We start from the raw sequence: 21,872 nt of genomic DNA on the forward strand, positions 1-21,872 counted from the left end.
CATGATACTTGTACTGGTGTGAGAGAAGTGATTATCATTATTTCAAACTGCAGAAAATGCTTAATTTCAGCAGCAAAATCTGTGTTCCGGGCTTTCTCAGGACATACATCATTAATACATATTATGTTGTGGCCCAGGGGCATGTAGATGGTAAATGGAAGGGGATCCAGAATCTATCCTTTGGGGACCCCACAAATGAGAAGGGCTTGAGAGGAGAAGGCATCTCCAAGCATAACAGAAGGACCTGTTGGACAGATAAGAGATGAACCAATCCTGAGCCACATCACTGATGCCAACATAGTTTTTCAGATGGCTGAAGCTTATGCAGAGCAGTCTCAGTGCTGTGCAGAAAGAGAAACACAGTGTGAAAGCTTTAAAAAAAAAGTGTTCATAACAGAAAAAATATTAATTACAAATCATTAATTAAAAATTATGCAGAGTCATTTTTAAAAAAATGGTAACTTAGAAATGGGTCTAAAATGGCTTTAACAGAGGAATTCAGAGATGGCTTCTTTGAAAGGGATTAACAGTGACATGTTTAAAATCTGAAGTGATGTGCCAGTAGACTGAAAGCAGTTCATAATGGTTCAAATATCTGGACCAACCGTCTTAAATACTGCTTTTCAGAATACAGTGGGAATGCAGTCAGAAGGACGGGTGGATGATTTAGAAAGTGCACCACTGTGTTCCGGGTCTCTGTTATATTATTGTGAAAGTAATGAAGACATTCTCCACGCCTTCTTGTGGAGGATTCAGCTGGACAGCTTAGTGTGCGACTAATATTCACATAAGATTAAAAACACTGACAAGCTCCTCTTTGTCGAGACCCTCATATTTATGGTGACTAGGTATTGTGTTTGAGGTAGTAAAAACTTACCAGAAATAAGGAACTGTGACAGAATTTAGGGGGCAGGAGCGAATCAAAGTGGGGGAGTTTGAGAGCAGGAGATGTGAATGGAACCTGGAAGGGCACTGACATGATCAGAGACGGCAAAATAAAAAATAAAAATCATGTCTTCAACACAGAAACCACAAGTACAAAGTCAAGTGCATGGCCTTTGCAATGGCTGGGTTGCTTGATGTATGGAGTCAGATTAAAAGAATCAAAAATTCTGATAAAATCAGAAGTGAACAAAGAGGAAAATGGACAATACACATGGAAAGAACAAGAAATAATTAAAGATGCAAGCAGCATTGAACAGGCTCTCACGCCTCCGCGAATGTCAGGCCTCAAAGCAATCGAAGGGCCTCTGTCACGGGCATGTAGATGTCTTCAGACATGGCTGTTTTCAGACAGTGCAAGAAGGATACATTATACTACAAGAATATTTTCATGTAGACGTGTTCAGGCCGGCAGTCTTATCAAACATGTAAAGTATGGTGCAGACTGGAACATTTACAATGAAGTTATAGCAACTTCCTCTATCATGGCGAAAAATCAAATCTCAACAGTGTGAGAATTTTCTGCAGGGTGAGACATGTCTACCTTGCGCACACCTGTGGCATGAAAATCATGCAAGTTTTGGGCCCATTCACTTGAATTTCAATTAGTAAATTGAAAACTCTTTATGAGTTTGTGTGTAAAACAAATTAATTTCCTAATTTTCATCAAGTCTATTTTTTGAAAAGGAAAGAATTTTAACCCACATGACCTGGTGAAAGTTTGATTGAAATGTGTATTGTCAGGTGTGTAGAAACAATAAGTAACTGCAGCTGGACACAGAAAAATACTCGTACACTTGAATGGAGAGTATGAGCGAACCCACACCTTTTTGAACATTTACTGCTTCCACATAGTTTTAGATACAAACTTCATTTGAACTTTGAATGTGTCACGAGACTTTGACCTATAAATCTTGAATTTACATGTGTTTTCTATCTTTTACTGTTTTTGAGATATTAGAGTGTGAGTTTTAAAGTCTTTTCTTGCTCCTCCTGTGATTTTATAATGAGTGTGTATTGCGGAATGTTTCACAGCACTGAGGGACTTTGTTGGTAAAATCACACATCTGAACCACTCCACGGCTAAAATGAGCTCTTCTTTGTTTAGACACAATATGTATATGCTAAATGTCTTTAAAGACACAGCCTTTACACCACTCAGGGGTTTTTGTTTTTAAAAGCAAATTGTTTTATTGGCATATAAAATTGCCCCCCACCCCTCCGATTTCATCAGATGGGGGACAATGATATAGTTTGATGCGGTATGTTGGTTTTCCTCCTGTCCTCCCCAATTTTTTGAGTCACCAGCCGCTACTGGTGTGGGGGTTAAATGCAGCTCATTTTTGTAGGATACAGCAGAAAGGCCTATATACATACAGTACATTATATACAAACTTTGTATGAAGTTTGGTGTTACTATCATTTATTTTACAATAATTATAGGTCTTATATTTATAATTCAGTAGTGGGGATGACCTATGAGTGGAAGGGAAAAAATGAGTGAGGGTGACAGTTCAGTGATAAAGTGCTGTAGAAAAATAACATCAAAACTAAAATTTGTAGCTCTGTACTGCAGTTTTTCCTTTATTAGGCCCGAGCACCTAGCGGTTCGCTCACACTCTCCATTCAAATATATGAGTAATTTTCTGTGTCCAGCTGCAGTTACTTATTGTCTCTACACACCTGACAGTACACATTTCAATCAAACTTTGACCAGGTCATGTGGGTTAAAATTCTTTCCTTTTCAAAAAATAGACTTGATGAAAATTAGGAAATTAATTTGTTTTACGCACAAACTCATCAAGAGTTTTCAATTTACTAATTGAAATTCAAGTGAATGGGCCCAAAACTTGCATAACTTTGATGACACAGGTGTGAGCAAGACAGACATCTCACCCTGCAGAAAATTCTCACACTGTTGAGATTTGATTTTTCGCCATGATAGAGGAAGTTGCTATAACTTTATTGTAAATGTTCCAGTCTTCACCAAACTTAAATGAACACGTCTACATGACAATATTCCATCAGTGATACAATCTGGCTGAGTAGCGCCCCCTACAAAATTTCAGCAAAGTAGCCCCAGCAGCAGGCAAAATAGTGGAAGGAAGTGATGTTTATCTCCTACTTGCACTGTCTGAAAACAGCCCGGGTCTGAAGACATCTACATGCCCGTGACAGAAGCCCTTCGATTGCGTTGCGGCCTGACATTCGCGGAGGCGTGAGAGCCCGTTCAATGCTGCTTGCAGCTTTAATTATTTCTTGTTCTTTCCATGTGTGTTGTCCATTTTCCTCTTGTTCACTTCTGATTTTATCAGAATTTTTGATTCTTTTAATCTGACTCCATACATCAAGCAACCCAGCCATTGCAAAGGCCATGCACTTGACTTTGTACTTGTGGTTTCTGTGTTGAAGACATGATTTTTATTTTTTATTTTGCCGTCTCTGATCATGTCAGTGCCCTTCCAGGTTCCATTCACATCTCCTGCTCTCAAACTCCCCCACTTTGATTCGCTCCTGCCCCCTAAATTCTGTCACAGTTCCTTATTTCTGGTAAGTTTTTACTACCTCAAACATAATACCTAGTCACCATAAATATGAGGGTATCGACAAAGAGGAGCTTGTCAGTGTTTTTAATCTTATGTGAATATTAGTCGCACACCAAGCTGTCCAGCTGAATCCTCCACAGGAAGGAGTGGAGAATGTCTTCATTACTTTCACAATAATATAACAGAGACCCGGAACACAGTGGTGCACTTTCTAAATCATCCACCCGTCCTTCTGACTGCATTCCCACTGTATTCTGAAAAGCAGTATTTCAGACGGTTGGTCCAGATATTTGAACCATTATGAACTGCTTTCAGTCTACTGGCATATCACTTCAGATTTTAAACATGTCACTGTTAATCCCTTTCAAAGAAGCCATCTTTGGATTCCTCTGTTAAAGCCATTTTAGACCCATTTCTAAGTTACCATTTTTAAAAAAATGACTCTGCATAATTTTTAATTAATATTTTTTCTGTTATGAACACTTTTTTTTTTAAAAGCTTTCACATTGTGTTTCTCTTTCTGCACAGCACTGAGACTGCTCTGCATAAGCTTCAGCCATCTGAAAAACTATGTTGGCGTCAGTGATGTGGCTCAGGATTGGTTCATCTCTTATCTGTCCAACAGGTCCTTCTGTTATGCTTGGAGATGCCTTCTCCTCTCAAGCCCTTCTCATTTGTGGGGTCCCCAAAGGATAGATTCTGGATCCCCTTCCATTTACCATCTACATGCCCCTGGGCCACAACATAATATGTATTAATGATGTATGTCCTGAGAAAGCCCGGAACACAGATTTTGCTGCTGAAATTAAGCATTTTCTGCAGTTTGAAATAATGATAATCACTTCTCTCACACCAGTACAAGTATCATGAAGAGTTGGGTCTGGGTGCCTTATCTAACAATGTTGAAAAAGAGGCCTGAAACCTAGATGTAATTTCTTATTTAAAGTTCATTTTCAGATGCCAAAAGTGGAACAATCCTGCTGAGACATTTAACCAAATGTTCCCCTCATTTTCAGATCTGGAAAAGGTCACACATGCTCTTATATCTTTCAGACTCGACTGCTCCACCAAACTTTATTTTGGTCTAAGCGGGCCAGGCATCCAAAGACAACAGCTGATACAAACAGTCTTTTAACACATTCTAAGAGAAGTGACTACACCAGTCATCCTTTAGAGTTTTAATATTTGATTTTCAGATTTTACTGCTTGTTTTTAAAACCATGCATGATCAGATTCATATATCTATGACCATCTCCCTCCGTATGAACCTGATTGCTGCTTGAGATCCTCCAGCAGGGCCGTAGGAATGGTTCCAAAATCTCGCCTTGACACTAAGGGTGATCGGTCCTTTGTTATCCAGGAACTGTGGAGCTCACTGCCTGAAGGTCTATGACAGGCAAACTCAGCATCCTGCTTCTAAATCTCTTCTTAAAACCTGTTTTTATCTCATGTCTGTGTCTGAACTGATGGTAATTTGTGTAACTGTTTTAATTATGTTATGTTGACTTCTTTGTTTTGGATTTTATTGAGTTTTTTAAATTCCTGTTTTTGGTGTTTGGTAGTACTTTGTAACTTTGACTGTTTTGAAAGGTGCTATATAAATAAAGCTTTATTTTAAAGAAACAGCTTCCAGCGGCACTCATCAAATATGAGTCCAAGTGATCGCAGTTAAAGAAAAATTAAACTGAAGATTATGGACAGCACACAGTGAAGACTTTACACTTTACAGAAATCCATAAAAACACACAAACTCATGTTTTTCTTTTACCCACATCCCCTTTATTCATTTATTTTTTTTTTGGTCTTTGATGCTTAAACAAAAATATAATAAAGATGAAACAGCACCACAGCAGGTCTCAGTGTCATTAAAGCCACATGTTTGGTTCAGTTGAAGTCACAGTTAACATTTCACTTGAATCTACTGATAATCAGCATGTTGATGGACTTTCCCTCAGACTGAACATTAAAACCTTTTTGTGGCAAACCTTCTCTCAGGGCTCAAGAGTGACTTTCCTCCATAAATGAGACTGAACTGAGCATGATCTGATATTCTGTTACAGGCACAAGCTGATGATGGTCTCCAGGCTGCTGCTCACCACAAACAAGCCAGAGTAAATACAAAAGAAATAGAAAAGAGGAAGGTTATACTATGGTATGCATGACTGTCTCTTATCTAACCAGTGCCATCAGGATGGAATAAATGTCCTCCACTTCTCTGAAAAACTTTACTGACACTTCAGAGCACAACATCTCCATGAGATTTGGATCCACTGTGTCTTCCAGGTCAACTCTATTCAGGTTTGAGTTTTTCAGGTTTTCCAGATAATCAATAAACCTGCTTTTTGGACCAGGACGCTGGTGTCCTATTCTTCACTTCTGATACAACATCTGACAGCCTTCAGTGCTCAGACTTTTTGGATGATACACATTCTTTTTGGTGGAAAAACTCCATTAGATAGTTTTCATTAGTTTAATACAGAAACCACAATAAATGGAAAGTAAGGCGTAGTGAATTAAACCCTTTAAAACCCTTCATTCGTCATTGTTTTAGTCAGTGCACACAAGAAAGAAAACATTCACTTTGGTCACTGTAAATCCTTCCATGTCTACATCCCTGAGTTACTTTGTATCAACCATCAGTTGTTTTTCATTATTTGAGAGTAAATTGAAGTTCTTGTTATTGAGTTTAGATGCACTGAGGATGTAATAATTTGGTTATAATATGTTTCCCTTCACCGTAACAATAAGTAGATTATTTAAAAAATGCTTAACTGCAGAAAAGTTGCTCCTATGTTTTGGGTCTGATTAATCACAGAACAGTGAGATCCTGTATGAAGGAGGTGCAGTCTGTGTGATATGAAGACATGAACCTGATTCAGATCAACCGTTCTGTTGCTGCCTGTTTGGTCTTTTTAAAGTGTAAATCACCGAGGACGGCACAGCAAAATGTTCTGCAGAGATGTTCCATCATAGATTTACTCAGGTTTGTTACTGACACATGATCCACGCTAACATGCTCAGAGCTGATGGGGGCTGAATGTCCTCATTCACACAGTTCATGTGAGCTGCAGATTGTTTCCTGCTGGACCGAATCAACTCTTAACTTTAAACTGGACTGAATCGGCCAATCAAAGCTGGAGGAGGATCAGGAGTGTTTAGTTATCACAGCTTTGTGCTAGCGTGGCTTCATTAGCAATAACGACTGAGCTAATCTTTTCAGGAAACGTGGCTCTTGATCAGGATGAAGCAAAAGTCTGGAATCATGCTGAAGGTCGACAGTCTGTAGGTCCGTCCGAGTTGCCATGGAAACAACCTGAGAAGACAACCAGAGGATTAGTTATTGGTCTCTGCTGTGTGATGCTGATGTCTTTTCTCCCAAACTGCAGTGCAATGACATAAATCAGCATTTAGCTTTTACCTAATTAGTCCAGGCCATGGTGATGAAGGCTGGGTTTACATCCTCATATGTAGTCCTGGCAGATCTGTGTCTTCTCTTACTTCCGCTGCAGCTCTGAGACAAAATTCAAGACAAAGACACAGATGAAGATTTAGATTTCAGTCAGTCCTACACTGATATTAGTTGACTGGAGCTTCTGATAGAAAGAAAACATATATGACATACTGAATATAATAATAAAATATACATACTTTAGTTGAAGTCAGTCAAAATGTACTGTGATATGTAACCATTGAAATCGAACATGGTATTGATCATCTGAGATGTGATCGACCCATCATGAGAACATGTATTTAATGAAGTGTGTTCAGATGGCAGCTGTTCTGCATGTATCTGTGAGTAGATTTGGGAAGCAGGCGTACCGGGGCACAGGTGCTGTTCTTCTTCTTCACACACAGGTTGAGTTTGCAGTGCAGGTAGACGTCACCAGACTTCCCAGAGAACTGGAACATGTTGAAGGAGAAGTAGTTGGATGTTCCCAGTCCGTTAGCCTGCACCTTCACCGTCTGGTCAGCAGGGTTCGAACAGCTGCTCAGAAACAAGAAAACACACCAGATGTTAGAAGCTGCATCAGCATCCCCAGAATCACAGATTCCTCTGAACGTCTCATCTACGTTTGACTCAGTCTGAACTCACTGCGAGTCTCTCTGCTGGGAGTTAGTGACAGTTTCCATTTTATGGACTCTGACTCTGATTCTGCTTCTTGATTCTGGTTCTTATTATTCTTTGTTTTTGCACATTAAAAAGCACAACTAAAAAAAGCACACTCAGACCTATATAGGATGAAAAGGCTAATGAGAAAGAAAGAAAAATAAAGAGGCAAAAAATGTTATATGTTATATTTTAAAGCCAATTCTGATTATGAACCTTAGGTCGGAATGATAGACTGCATCGAGATGTTTAAGAGTATAATCAGGAGAGTGCTTATAAATAACACCACCATAGTCCATAGAGTTTGCTTTCTATAATTCTGCGTATGACATGCAGACTTATTTCTATAAAAGAATGCCAGTTTGCTTTTCGAGATTTAGTCATTTCATCAATACGTTTTTTGAAGTATAGCTCATCATCTATCCAGAAACCAAGGTATTTATAAGAGGATACTCTTTCAATCGGTGTCCCATTAAAAGTAGAAATACTTACTTCCATGGTACTGTCAGTTTTCTAGAAAACAGCATACATTTTGTTTATCTGAGTTTAATAGTAATTTAACATCAATCAATGTTTGCTGTACTGCACAGAAATCATTATGCAAGTTTTGAGCAATCTGGGTAACAGAAAGCGCTATTCTATAGGTAATAGCGTCATCTGTGTACAGATGAATTGACTTTTTTGTCACTTTTTCACCTAATTCATTTATAAAAATAGTGAATAAAAGTGGGTCTAAAATGGAACCCTGTGGCACACTATTGTTTACACTCCTAAAGCTTGACATATAGCCATAAACCACAACAGCTTGAATTATACCTCTGAGACAATTTGCAAACCAAGAACAAGATTTTTCATCAAATCCAATAGATTTCAAGTGTTTCAAAAGAATTTGATGGTTGACAGTATCGAAAGCCTTAGATAAACTAATAAAAAGGGTGACACAATCCTGCCTGTTATCTAATGCATTAGCAACATCATTCAAGACTATTAATGCTGCCATCACATTACTATGACCAGCTCTAAATCCTGATTGATAAGATTTAAAAACATTTATCATTTATTTGTTGATCTAACAATGTTCTCACCTGATCATTTACCACTTTCTCTAACACATAAGCTATACATGATAGTTTAGAAATTGGTCGATGATTATGTAGCTCATTGGACTGAGCCCCTTTATGTAAAGGTAGAATGTAGGCTGTCTTCCAAATGTCAGGGATGCTTCCTGTTACCAAAGTCAGATTAAAAATATAAGTTAAGCATTCAACTAAAAATTGAGCTGCTAATACTAAAAGCCTTGGTTCTAAATGATCATAAATTTTTTGGATTGATAGAACAAAGAGCATTAAACACTTCAAGATTCGCAAAAGACTCCAATGAAAAGGTCTGAGTGCCTAAAGTGTTTGTCCAGTAATGTGCACTATGATCAGAGGTGGAGGGAGGAAATCCAGCAGTTTCAGATAAATAACCTGATGCAATAAAATGAACTATTTCACAGGATGAAGTAGGACTATGGGAAAATAATTTGACCTTTTTCCAAAAAATTGCTGGGTTTCCTTTACTCTCAGATAGTGCAGAGACATAAAATGAAGATTTAGCATTTTGAATAGCAGTGAAACACCTATTACGTTGTTGACAAAAATATTGCCAATCAGAGGATGATTTAGTTGTTCGCGCTTTGTGCCAGGGAGCATCCCTTTCATGTAACATTTCAGCTATTTACCAAATGAAACCAAGGATTGTTCCTGTTTTTGACTATGAATTTCGTAAAAGGCGAATGCTTGTCTGCAATGGAATTAAATGTTTTTATTAAATAATCCAACGCCAAGTGTGGATCAGGAATTGCCATGGTAAACCCAATATCACTTTAGTACAAATCAAACAAAAATGCTTGCTCAGAAAAGTGTTTAAAATTCCTTTTGACAGTGATATTTCGTTTGAATCTTTGTTATTTCGTGTCATGGATGCATGCTGTTTGGCAGTGGTCACTGAAGCCGAGAGGAAAAACACCACTAGATTTATAATGTTGAGGTCAAAATAATATCTTCAAGTGTGGCCTTTTCTGCACTTTTTGGATCTGGATAAGTAGGTGAAGAAATAGGCTGTGTGAGATTGAATCCATTGCAGAGATTTTTTAGATTATCAGAAGCATTAGTTAACCAGTTATTGTTTATATCACCCAGGATAAGAAGTTCTGAATTTTTATAGCTGGATATCAAATCAAATAAAGTCGAGGTAAGTGTGGTAGGACCAGACTTTGCTTTCAGTAGTCGATAAGTCGAATCAGAAAGCAGGATTCTTAATGAATCTTCACTTCTTATTTGTATAGAACTGACTGAGAAATGTCAAAGCAGCAGTGAAAAGCCGCAGACTGGCTTCCACCTCTGTGTCTCTCACCCCCCAATGATCAGGTCATATCTCAGAATCTCACTGGGTGACGGCTCGTTGGTCGCCCAGCAGGAGTCGGTCACCACAGCGACAAGTTTGTCATCTAGCCCGTCCGTCTTCAGCTCTACCCAGATGGTCTGCTCCAGTTGGATTTCTGTGCTGGACTCCACAGCTTGAGTGCGGTCGGCATCGGTGTAGGCCTTCATGGTCAGAGTGTAATTCCAAGCTCCAGATACAATCTGCTGGATCACAGAGCTGCAGAGCACACACACACACACACACACATTTATTATCTGATTAATTCTCTGTATGCAGACATCAGCTGATCTACACAGGTACATGCTAAAGATGATGTGTCACCAGTAAAACCACAGCAGTGCATATACACAGTAGTTCAACAGCTCCAACAATGAATCATCTACTGTCCAACACACAGGAAGAACCACAAAACACACACTTTAGCACAGGCCTCGAACAAGCTTCAGTCCAGTGAAACTCAACCTTCCCATTTTAAATTCAGTTGTAACTCCTTTGCTTTACATTCAGCAGGAAATATGAATCCTTGATTTTTCAGCTGAGAGTCACTTAAACTGTCCACATGAACATGAGTGAATGGTGAATGGATTAAGTCATATTAAGAGGGAAGACAGCGAAATTTGATCCCAAACATTCATGATTCAGTGTTTCATAACTTCAGAGTTAAAAAAATAAATCTGTTTCAACCAGCACAGGCTTTAAAGTAACTTTACTTTTTCACTTTATTTAAATGTGAGAATAAACTGTCAGCTGTGACTTCAGAGGTGAATCAGGGTCAAACCTGTTGAACCACTCACCTGTCTTTGATTTTGAAGGCCACAGTCCTGGTGTCTGGCTGGTTGTAGAAGCAGGAGAAGTCGATGTTCACTTGGTCATGACGAGTGATGGGGCCAGAGCTGTTCCGAGTCATGATGGCGTTCTTGTACATGATTTTGCTGCTGTTGGCCTGCAGGGTCACAGGGATTCAGACAGTGTTACTGCAGGTGAGGTTTCAGGTGAAGGAAACCACACATTCATGTTTGGATTTCACCTGTTGTTTTGTTTGTTCAGATCCCCATTAGTTATTGCATTGTATTGTACAGAAACTGTATTGTATACTCTAACATCTGACACTGTTGAGGTGTTGACTGGCTGTGTGTCAGAATAAGCTTCATAAATCCCCAGTATTTCAGGGAACAAAGGAGGTGGCGTGTCTTGACCACGCCCCTGCAGTTACACATGGATCACAAACACTACAAGTGTGAGGAAAAGCTCAGCTGAGAGGTAGAAGGGATCTGACTGGCTCTGACTGGAGAGTCAGTAAGTAGAGAAGAGAAGCCCACCTTGACCACCGTCCCACAGACGTTGCTGCTGTCGAAGCTGAAGGTCACCATGTGGGTCTTGCTGTCCCGCTGACCTCTGCAGTTTGGGTCATTGAGGTGTAAGACAGAGTAGTCGATGCTTTTTTCCTCCAGGAGACAACCAACCAGCTTAAGTGAAGCAGAGTTTTGGTTGCAGACGGTCGGCTCACCTGTACAGCAGGACAGACGAGGAGAATGAAACACACATACGTGCAACAATGAGGGCTATTTTCATGGAGGCGCAATGACCAGCCCGACCAATGCTCTGACAGTTTTGTATTTTCCTGATCTTGAAACTCACTTTGCCCGTCTGTGTGGCATTTTGGTGACCAGCACACATTGCACAGGTGGGAGGTTCATTCAAATAAAGCAGTGCAAAGACAGTTGTTGTATTTTGGTTGAAATTTGGTCCTAGAAGTCAGCCTGAAGACAGATGTCTCAGAACCATGTCTGTTTCTGGTGCAATGCCAATCTGCTGCTGCTTTGGTGATTTTATCAACAGGATCAAACTAAATACTTGCTGCAGATACGCTGTAACAACAGATTAATGCTTAAAATATAACTAATTTATTTCAATTAAACACTAACACTCCTCTGAGAAGTATTGCGTCAGAGCACAGTGCTGTTACACACTGGTTGGTTATAACTTGATATTCTGCTTTTTCATGAAGGAGACGTTGGATTAGCAGCTCATCAGCCTCTTTTCCAACTTTATTTATCAGCAAAAGTAGTGTGTTGTGTAAAATTAATTACTGAACTATGTGACCATGTACGAGGTAAGATACACTGGAATTACTGCTGAAATTGTGTTGATCCGATATGATCATATAAACGACTTCACCAAATCAATTTCTTTATTTTTCATTATTATAGTAACTCATTGATGACAAAAACTACTCCATCTGTCTTTGGCTGCAGATTTGTGGTGATGTGTGTTCATGTCATGACACTCTGAACCATCCAGACATTTCGTGAAGAAAAGCCTTCTGTGTGTTGAGCTGCTGTTATCACATTTAACTGTGATTGGCTCAGCTGTTTCAGAGCTATGAGAGCAGTGATGTGACTGGCTGAGAGAGTATTTAATAATCACCACACCTGCTGATCTCTATTCACCTTCATATAGCCCTTTTGCACATTGTGCTGCTGCACATACATGAACCAAAACAGCAGGTGCACATAGAGACGCCTACACTGTCCGTGTGCCTAAGACCTACCACCTTGCAGTTGTTGTTGTACTTGCGTGGTTAAAATAGCACATCACATTCCACTAATCAATACTTTTTTAATAAAATTAATAATCGATCCAGTGTGAGAAAGTGTCTGTGGTTGTTATGAACCAACAGAGAATTCTCACTTCATGTGACAGTATGTCAGATGCTGTATTTCCAGCTCACAAAATAAATTCATGTTTTCACATGTAAACTATGATATTTGATGTCATATTGTGTCATTTCACGTGTGAGACGGGTCTCCTTGTTCAGTCTTCATACCAAAAGTGTTTGTCGATCTGTACTTGGAGCCAAAAATGGCCCGACAGTAGCAGCTGGTTCCACCACTGATGTCCTCAGCACAGAACTCATGAGCACTGCAGAACTTGTCCTGACAGAAGGCCTGGGGGGAGGCTGAAAGATCAAACAAAGATCAATACTTACTAGAGTCAGTCAGTAAGATAAACAGGAACAACAGCTGATCGGATCCTGACTCCTTGTGAGCAGTTTAGTAACAGCGTGCATGAGATTATCACACAGCTCAACCAAACTTTGTTCTTTATTCAGTCAAATATGAAGAACACTTTGTCCCGTCTACATCTGGAACACTGTAGACAGAGAAGGTGGCCATTTCACTGTCCGCAGAAGATCTGATCTGATCACATGCACTGCACCTACTGCTTCTATTTTTCATATTTTACTGTAAATCTGAATGCAGGTCTTTACTTGTAGTAGAGTTCTTGATTCCTGTTCTGTCCTCACTGTTATCTGGGCTCATCTTGTCCTATCATGCCCTATAAAACATAACTGAATGACAGTAAAGGACGGTCTTACGGCAGCTGGCCTTTGACCTCCAGTCCTCCAGCGTGTCTTTGCTTTGCAGGCTGCAGGCTCTGGCGTAAGCCTCCAGGAACTGGCAGTTGAGACCGTCCACTGCTGGGTATTTGCACAGAGTGTTGGTGCAGGCGGTGATGAAGGGCTCGGGGTTGGTGTGGTTGTGGCAGAAGGTGAAGGGATCCTCCTTCAGGAGATTACAGCTGTCATGGGAGAGAGAACGATCAAGTCCAGTCAGACAGAAAGATAAGGTCAATGATTACTAACATGAAGAACAAGACAAAGGTTAGTGTTATTGGGTCTAATAACAGGACAGGTGTTGTGTAGACAGATTGACACAAAAACTCTGTTCCCCAAATAAAAAGGTGTATAATCTGAGTTCAGTTGTGTTTGGCTTCCAGCTTCATCCCTGCTCACATCAGACAACATGAAACATGAACAACATGTTCTTTTTCTCGCAGATCAATGTGTGATGAAGAGTAACTCTGGTTGTTTTATAGATCAAAGGAGAGTTTGATGTGTGTTCAGGTGTGTCTCTGCTCACCGTTCAGTCACTGTACTACAGTCGATCTGACTGTCAGCAGTGTCATTGTACTGTTTCTCACAGCTAGGGAGAGACAAACAGCATAAGTCAGGAGTGTTACCCAGGCCTCACTCCTTCATATAAACACACACAGGCACTACTAGTATACATGCAGCCCAGTGATGAGGCAGCACTCACAGCAGTGACGTGGTCTTACCTGCTTGAGCTGTACGCAGAGACCTTCATGTCACTCAAAGACCGGCTGGAGTCGCCACATAAACCCTGCAGGGTGTTTCCACCTGGTCCCAGACAGTTTGAGGAGAGAATGTGATTCAGATCAATAAATTGTCGGACTGGATGCACACGGCTGCTCACTAAAGGACAGCTGTCAACCACTGATTCATACAGTCACAGTATGATCACATCTGAACGTACAAACAGAGCAGAAAGCAGACCAGCAGCTCCCCGTCCTTCTTAACACCAGCTGTCAAGTGTCTTCAGTCATAGACCCAACCTCAGCAGCATCGGGCCATATGCTAACAGATATGCTAATATTAACCAGCACACGTTTTCTATTAATCTCACCAAAACAAAAATCTCTTAAAATACAGACTCAGCATACAGTTTCACCTTCAGTCAACTGAAACAAATCAGGATCTTTTCATGGAATTTTGCAGATAATGAACTCAATAGTTTGCTGTACATGAACTGATGAAACAAAATGAAATTCATCCTCAACAAAACCAAAATCACAAGAAACACATCAAGGCCTCAGTAACCAGCGTGCACATAAGGACCTCAGACCTCTCTGATAACTGTAATGTATGATTCTGTGCAGTAATCTCCTTTGATCTGAAAGTTGGGGCTTATTCCAGATTTCCTCTTTCCACTGTTCTTTATAAGTCTTTGAGAGCTGCTTTTAACCCCCCCTCCCATCCCACTGTGCAAAGAGATACAACATGTTGAAGACAGGATACAAGCTTAAAATGTGAACAGAGAAAAATGTAAGAAAATGTTAAATGATAAACAGAGTTAGTAAAGCACATAATATAAACACGCAATATAAATGTCATATAAACATACATATACAGCATATAAACATCTAAACATAATATAGACAACACATACTAAATTTACTTTGTGCAAAGAAACATGGGTTGTTCAAGATGATGCCATGCATTCTGGGTTTACTGCACCATATGGCCAAATTCTTTTTTGTAAATCAATCAGCATCATCAGCGTATAGCAAAATAATGTTTCAGTTTGAAAAACAACATTTGTAAGATAGTTGTTCATTCTTCTCATATGGAGACAAACAGAGAAAAAACTAGCTGCCGCCTTCTTTTATCCATGTAGGACGTGTTTTTCTGTACCTGTCATGTGGATCTGTGCTGTGTAGCCATCAAAGAAGATAGAGGTGTTGTAGTTGGAGTGCACCAGCTTGGCTGTGACTCCAGTTTGGTCCTTAGAGAGCTGCACACCATGATGCTCCACAGGCGTGCTGCTGAGGCTCAGCTTTGTGTCGTTCAGCTGCATCACAGCAGAGGGACAAAGTGGAGGAAACACACCATCAAACATGACAGCAAGCAGTGATCAAAAGTAACAACCTACATTTGAATATAAATTACTTGTACTTTATTCGAGTATTTAATTTTTTTTTACCTCTGTACAATTCAGAGGGAAATATTGTACTTTATACTCCACTACATTCATCTACAGCTTTAGTTGCTTTTCAGATTAACACTTCACATGAAATAAGATGAGTCTGTTAATTTTGCTGTATTAGTTAAGATTAAAGCAGCGGTTCTGAACTTAACATGAAATCAGTGTGTATATAGTTGTGTCTTTTCATCGTGTTTTCAGATGTCTGTGAGTTGTTAGTTGCTCTAAACTTCAAACACATAAAACCCAAAGAGATGAAACTGCAATATTTCACAAAGAAACGAAAAGATGAGAGAAAAGTTCCTGAAAATGAATTTCAGTTTATGAAGCAGAATTTTAGTTTTCTTCTTTCTTACACAAACTATCATCTCACTGTTGCTCATATTTATCTTGTGATTCTTATAAACTCCTGAAGATCAAATAATGACAATAAATTGCTGTTTATGAACTGATTCATCAGTATTAATAATGCAATTTATCAAATGTATTTAATATATTCACAGCCCAATTTTCTTCTGCAAAACAAGTACTACTACCTTTAATACTTTAAGTAAATGTACCTGCTAATATTTCTGTACTTTTACTTAAGTAGGATTTTAAATGCAGGAATTTTACTTGTAATTAAGTATTTTTACATTGTGATATTTCTACTTTTACTTAAGTAAAGGACCTGAGTCCTTGTTCCATCACTGGTAACAAGGTAATTCAAGCACAGACTCTTAAAACATAGCACCACAGGGTCCCTGAACACCTAGCACAGGTTAGCTTAGCTGCTAAGTTGACATAGCTAACAGTTAAACCTCTGCCAAAACATTCTCAACATGAATAAATAGCCAACTTTCCCACCATATATATGACCCTCTGCAATAACTCTACACATATGTCCACTTATTACACATTTTATGCTCGCTTATCCACAAAAATACACAAAATGACACATTGTTGACAGGTTTCTGTCCAGCCTTTCCTCTCAGCACTGCAGTACAACATGTGTGACAGATGTAAGGTCACACTCCCTGTTGTGGTCTAAGTAGGAAACACTGTCAACTGTCATGTGAACCCTTACACACCATCCAGGTCAAATCTGACCCGCTTTTACATTTGAGTGCAGTAATAACACCCTAACACTTTTTCTTTCAGCCAGATATTTTATGACTTTTCTCAAAGTGAGAATATATAAAAATGATCAAATTTCACAACTTTTCTATTTTTGTGCAGCTGATACTCATTTTTATACAAACTGTAGAGAGTGTTCTGCGTTCAATTTGACCCTTATTTATTCAAAAATCAATTTTTAAATATGTTCTTCACATTCAATAACAGTCATTGAAATTATGATGGCTGTTATGTTCTCCAGTTTCAGGTAACATAGGACCTTAATAATATATTGTGCTTGTGAATGTTTTTGCTACATAACAAATAGAGTAAAACTTAAAGTATACACTCTTTCTGCAAGCTTCATTCAGGATTAAAAGTAAAGTCAGTGATTCTAATCCAATACACTTTTTGTCAAATTCAGCAAATATCTCCTCAAGGTCCGCTAACTGTCCATTCTGTGTGTGGACTGAAAAAAAATGGTGTCCATACGCAGCCCTGGCTCTGTAAATGGGCATGTAAACACAGTGGCTTGGAGCGAACAACACAACACTACTCTGGCCAATCAGCAGCAGGGGGTGTTCATGCTTATGCACAGGACAGGGGGAAGTCATCACAGCAGCTGTCTGTATGAGGATGTGACAGTCTCCTATCTCCAGCACCCATTGCATGGTGGGGGAGGGCCGGTGAACTGGAGAGAGAGGCCGTGGCCAATTTACATAGAAAGTGTTTTCTCACAGAACAGATATGCTTCCATTTTATTAAATGTATCAATCCACACTGAATCTCAGACAGTCTTATGGAACTCGCACAAATATCCTGCCATATATGTGTTTTCAACTTATTAACCGTATCATGGAAACTGGAGCACAGTGAATATTTGTGAACTAAACCACAACGTCAAACAATAAGCGTTTGAGTAAACAGGACATTTTTACCTCAGAACATTAACACAGTGTCTGCATATACCATGGTGTTACTTTGGAATAAAATGAAATAAATAATATGTTGGGGGGTGCCTCTTTTTATGAACTTCTTGTCTTGGCTTGAAAGGATGCAGACGAAACAAAAAGATCAAATGATGACTGCTTTTGGTACATTAATGGAAAGCAGCAGCACAAAAACAGAAACTTCAACCCACAGTAACAGCTGAATGTTCTGAACAGTGACGAGATCCAACAACCAGTAGGATGTGAGGAGGACTCTGGATCAAAGTCCGTCACTCGCTCCAAGTGAAACTGTGGCTGTAGATAACTTACCTGAACCCTCCCGCCTTGTCCCAGGTGAAAGTTAACGCCTGGGTCATCCAGATGTAGGATCACATGGTCCAAAAAACTAACATCTTTACGACGGCGGTCCTGGAAGACGGCCTGCAGGTGGACGCCTGATTCTGACATCAGAGTGTACGCACAGCGATCCGGGACAGAGACAACTTGACCGCCAAGATCGATGACAGTGGAGCCGGTTACAGTGCACGTGGCATCCAAGACACATCTGACAGAGGTTTGGGACAAGTAGCATCATCAGCATGATGAGACATTTGGAAATGACTGAGGAACAGCAACAGTGACATGAAAAGATGCTACTGATGTATGGGACGGAAACTACTCACTGACACTGAGCTATGACACAGAACTAAATGATGACAGAACAGAAAACTGCATTCTGTTAGACATATGAATCAAAAATATTTACTGGCCGTCGCCCTGGCAGATCTCTCCGGAGCCACAAGGAGTGGTGTTGAGGACTGCTGAAGCACTACAGGTTACAGGGGAGTCTTCTGATTCACATTTTCCCGTTTTTGGTAGAAGTAGAGCACCTGTAAAAAACTCAGATTGCTGAATCGTGTACAAACTCTAACAGTAACTTTATAATGTCGTTTGGCTTCGAGGACCCCTGAGGGCCCGTTTAAATAGTCAGTTCATCCACATTACAAAGCAACTGATTTTATCATATCTGTCCAGCCGTGTGAGATTTCTGCCTCCACTCTGATACAATGGAGGTGAATGGAGTTCAGTTTGTGGTTTGTAGTTGAACTGGAACTACTCCAGTGTGTTGTGTGGATGGACCCTGTTTGTGGAAAGAGACGTTGCTGTTGAATGTTTTAAATGTCTTATAATGCTGTCAGCATCACAAACTGAATGATCTGCACTGTGTTCGGTGGAGGCAGAAATCTCAGACAGAGAGCTCAATACCTGGACAAATAAAACCAAAACTATCTGACTGGTCAGATTCCACCAGAGGGAAGAGATGAAATACGACTGTTTGTAATTTGGGTGAATTGGTCCTTTAATAATTATTTGCTCTGCTAACCTGAGTGTCTGCATCCACTTATGTCCTTGGTGATTGGGAGACTATCTGTGGTCATATTCCAGTCATCCACTTTAACATCATCGACGTGCACAACGGCCTCCTACAAAGAAGCGACATCACAGAGGTTACTGTCACACACTGACAGGACAGAAGCACAACACGTGAAGATATGAACAAAACTTTGTGGACAAACTGAACTAAAACTGTCTCGTCCAAATAAAGCAACATGTCTGTGAAGTGTTCAGAGCTTTCACGGTTTTGTTAACATCCTGGATACTTTCTTATTTTTCTTAAAAGTCTTTAAACATAAACCAGCCTCTCCAAAAGCATCAAAACTCCATCTGAATCACTTCCAGTCAACTGCTGGAAATGTGTGTGAGTGTGAGTGTGTGTGTGTGTGTGTGTGTGTTAACTTGTCCCCAAACATATCAAACATATACCTACCACAGGACTAGATGACCAGGCTGGATACAATATTGCAGATAAAGCTCCTTGTTCACCAAACTGTGCGAAGTAGAATAGACCCTGCAAACATAAAACAGGAGATTCAGACACTGTTAGGAAATAACATCTTAAATCTTTAAGAAAAGGCTTTGACTGATTTGTTATAAGAGATATACAGATGGACACTGATGAAACTGAACAACACTCACCGCCCGGCTATTTCCATTCTCTGTAACCACGTACACCTCGCATGTTGATGAACCTGTGAGTTGAGGCAGACCTATATGATAATAGGATCCTGGTCTATATGTACTTTGGGTTGTACCCAGATAACCTCTGGTGACTGCTCCCTTAGGTATCAGAATACAGTCGTTTTTGCTTCCAGGCCTGTACGGGCCTTTGAAACAAAATGCGACGTTGCTGTCCGTCAAGTTCACCTGTTAACATCAGAGATACACAACAAATAAATCAACAACACTGATGAAGGTGAATGTGTTCTGTTCTTCTTTCTCTCTCTGGATGTCTCTCTGACGTGGGATCGAATCCCAGTGGGGACACGGACAGTCTGACGCACACCAGAGGCCTGAACCATGAAGCAGGTTCAGCTTAGTCTGGCTCTCTTTGGTCAGCTGCTTCACTGGATAACTGCTATCATGAAGCTGGAAATCAACAAGCTCTGGTTTTCCAGCTACGAGTGAGTTAATGTGAAAGAAGTGGGGTTGTTAATATTGAGTGACATCATCAGAACCATGAATGAAGTACTTAATATGATATGAGATGAAACCAAACACCTGCAGGAGAATTTGGTTAAAGCAACAGCAAAAAGTGAAAATCAAAGGAAACAATATAATCACATGACCACAATAGAAGATGTAAAAACACTAGAAATAATTCCCAAATATTATAAGACTACAGCTTAAAGTAAGTAAGTAAACTAAGTATTTTAGTTTTTTTATCAGATGATGAACAAAGTATTCTGAGTATGTGATGCAGTAATAGTTTAGTAGTAGTAATAGTAGTCTCACTTCATGGTACAGTACCCTGGTGAAGGCTATCACACACACACGCACACACAAACACACACACACACACACACACACAAACCAACACCAGGCAACAGACAAAACCTGCTGTGGATCCGTGCAAACAAATCAACCAACAGGACTTGAAAAAGCCTCTTAAACCAACAGTTTCCAACGTGCACAGAAATCAAACAGCCTGAGTCTCCATGTTCGCTGCCCATGAATGAAATCAAAGCTTCAGACAGCAGGCGATGCGCTTGTGTTTGAACTCTGAGGTCCACATGTTTCAGCAGCACGTTGCTTATCAACTGTGAGCACAACCAAGATCTCACTATTGATCCTTTCACATGTTCCCACTGTGGCCTCAGCTGAAGACAGAATGAGAGATGATCACAGTCACTGTCAAGAGTTGCTGAGACAAATAAACCAGGATAAAGTTTCTGTCATGTGGCTGGTTCATTGTGCTACATGACACTTCTGTAAATGGACTGTGTGTGTTTACATGTGACCATGTGTTTGATTACATGCTGCCACGTTGGTCAGGCCCCACATTCATCACATTTCTGATAATTACACTCAGACTGCTCTTAAAAGCAAACTGAGTAAAAAGGTTCTCTGACAACAAAGAATAAGACACTTTCATCAGTGACAGCTTACATACATATAGCTGAAATACAGCATTTAATAAAGTTCAAAGATAAGCCAGATCAGTGTTTTGAAGGCGATACGTCAGTCAAGCAACATTCTGGACCACGGACAGCTTCAGGAGGAGGGAAGGAGAGAGAGAGAGACTATCGCTGTCTATAATATTTACAAAGAAACATTTGAAAAATTAACTCATCACTTAGTGAGAAATTTAATTAAAAATTTTAGGAGGGTGTTTTTTTACATGTATTATTGTCTGAAATCTTATTTTTGTAAAAGAGAAATCTGCTTCATGACGGTACGTGATCGGGATCAGCAGCTAAGTCTGACAGACGGAGGGGACACTCAGATTTAATGCAGAAATGATGAGAGGCTGCTGAACTGAATGCACGGTTAGGATGTGCGCTCCGGCAGCAACACTGCACCGACCGCATGCTGAGAATTGTTGATCTGACATGAATCTGTGCACAATAATTACACAGAGAACAGAAGCACATGATACATAAACACACCCTGAACATGTCCATCAAGCAGGTTAAGTTGCTCCATGTTTCACATGCACTTTTAAAATGACGGGACATCAGATTTGAAATAGATTTGATGTATTTTTATATCATTCACTGCAGCATTAGAAGTGTTAATACTTATTTATCAAGACCCCCCAAACTCAAAATTTTGTTGCTTCCAGGGGAGCTCAGGACTCTTTCTGGGGGAGCTCAGGACTCTTTCTGGGGGAGCTGAGCCTCTTTCTTTTTGAAGCCTGCAT

The 21,872-nt window shown here is 39.9% G+C and overlaps 1 protein-coding gene across 1 annotated transcript; it reads right to left on the bottom strand.

Annotated features, from left to right (window-relative positions):
* Positions 1-5,244: 5,244 nt before the first annotated feature.
* On the bottom strand, positions 5,245-20,276 carry LOC137192255 (alpha-tectorin-like). Its single transcript, XM_067602791.1, has 16 exons — positions 19,649-20,276; positions 19,440-19,520; positions 18,996-19,095; positions 18,378-18,501; positions 17,942-18,176; positions 15,299-15,455; positions 14,143-14,224; positions 13,947-14,009; positions 13,403-13,605; positions 12,851-12,982; positions 11,343-11,530; positions 10,818-10,966; positions 9,994-10,239; positions 7,308-7,473; positions 6,907-6,999; positions 5,245-6,801 (listed from the first exon to the last, which is right to left on the bottom strand). Exons 3-15 carry the CDS (start codon positions 19,048-19,050, stop codon positions 6,907-6,909), a joined length of 1,893 nt encoding a protein of 630 aa, XP_067458892.1. The 5' UTR covers positions 19,051-19,095; positions 19,440-19,520; positions 19,649-20,276; the 3' UTR covers positions 5,245-6,801.
* Positions 20,277-21,872: the final 1,596 nt, after the last annotated feature.

The sequence above is a fragment of the Thunnus thynnus genome, chromosome 11 (genome assembly GCF_963924715.1).
Source record: "Thunnus thynnus chromosome 11, fThuThy2.1, whole genome shotgun sequence".
NCBI lineage: Eukaryota > Metazoa > Chordata > Actinopteri > Scombriformes > Scombridae > Thunnus > Thunnus thynnus.

What these genes read in the sequence shown, in the direction of transcription:
- LOC137192255 (XM_067602791.1), bottom strand. Translation starts at nt 19,050, where the DNA reads ATGACCACAGATAGTCTCCCAATCACCAAGGACATAAGTGGATGCAGA. An exon ending in GACAAGGCGGGAGGGTTCAG is followed by an intron (nt 15,456 to 17,941) that starts GTAAGTTATCTA and finishes GCTGTGATGCAG; the next exon opens with CTGAACGACACAAAGCTGAG. An exon ending in AGAACAGCACCTGTGCCCCG is followed by an intron (nt 7,000 to 7,307) that starts GTACGCCTGCTT and finishes ATTTTGTCTCAG; the next exon opens with AGCTGCAGCGGAAGTAAGAG.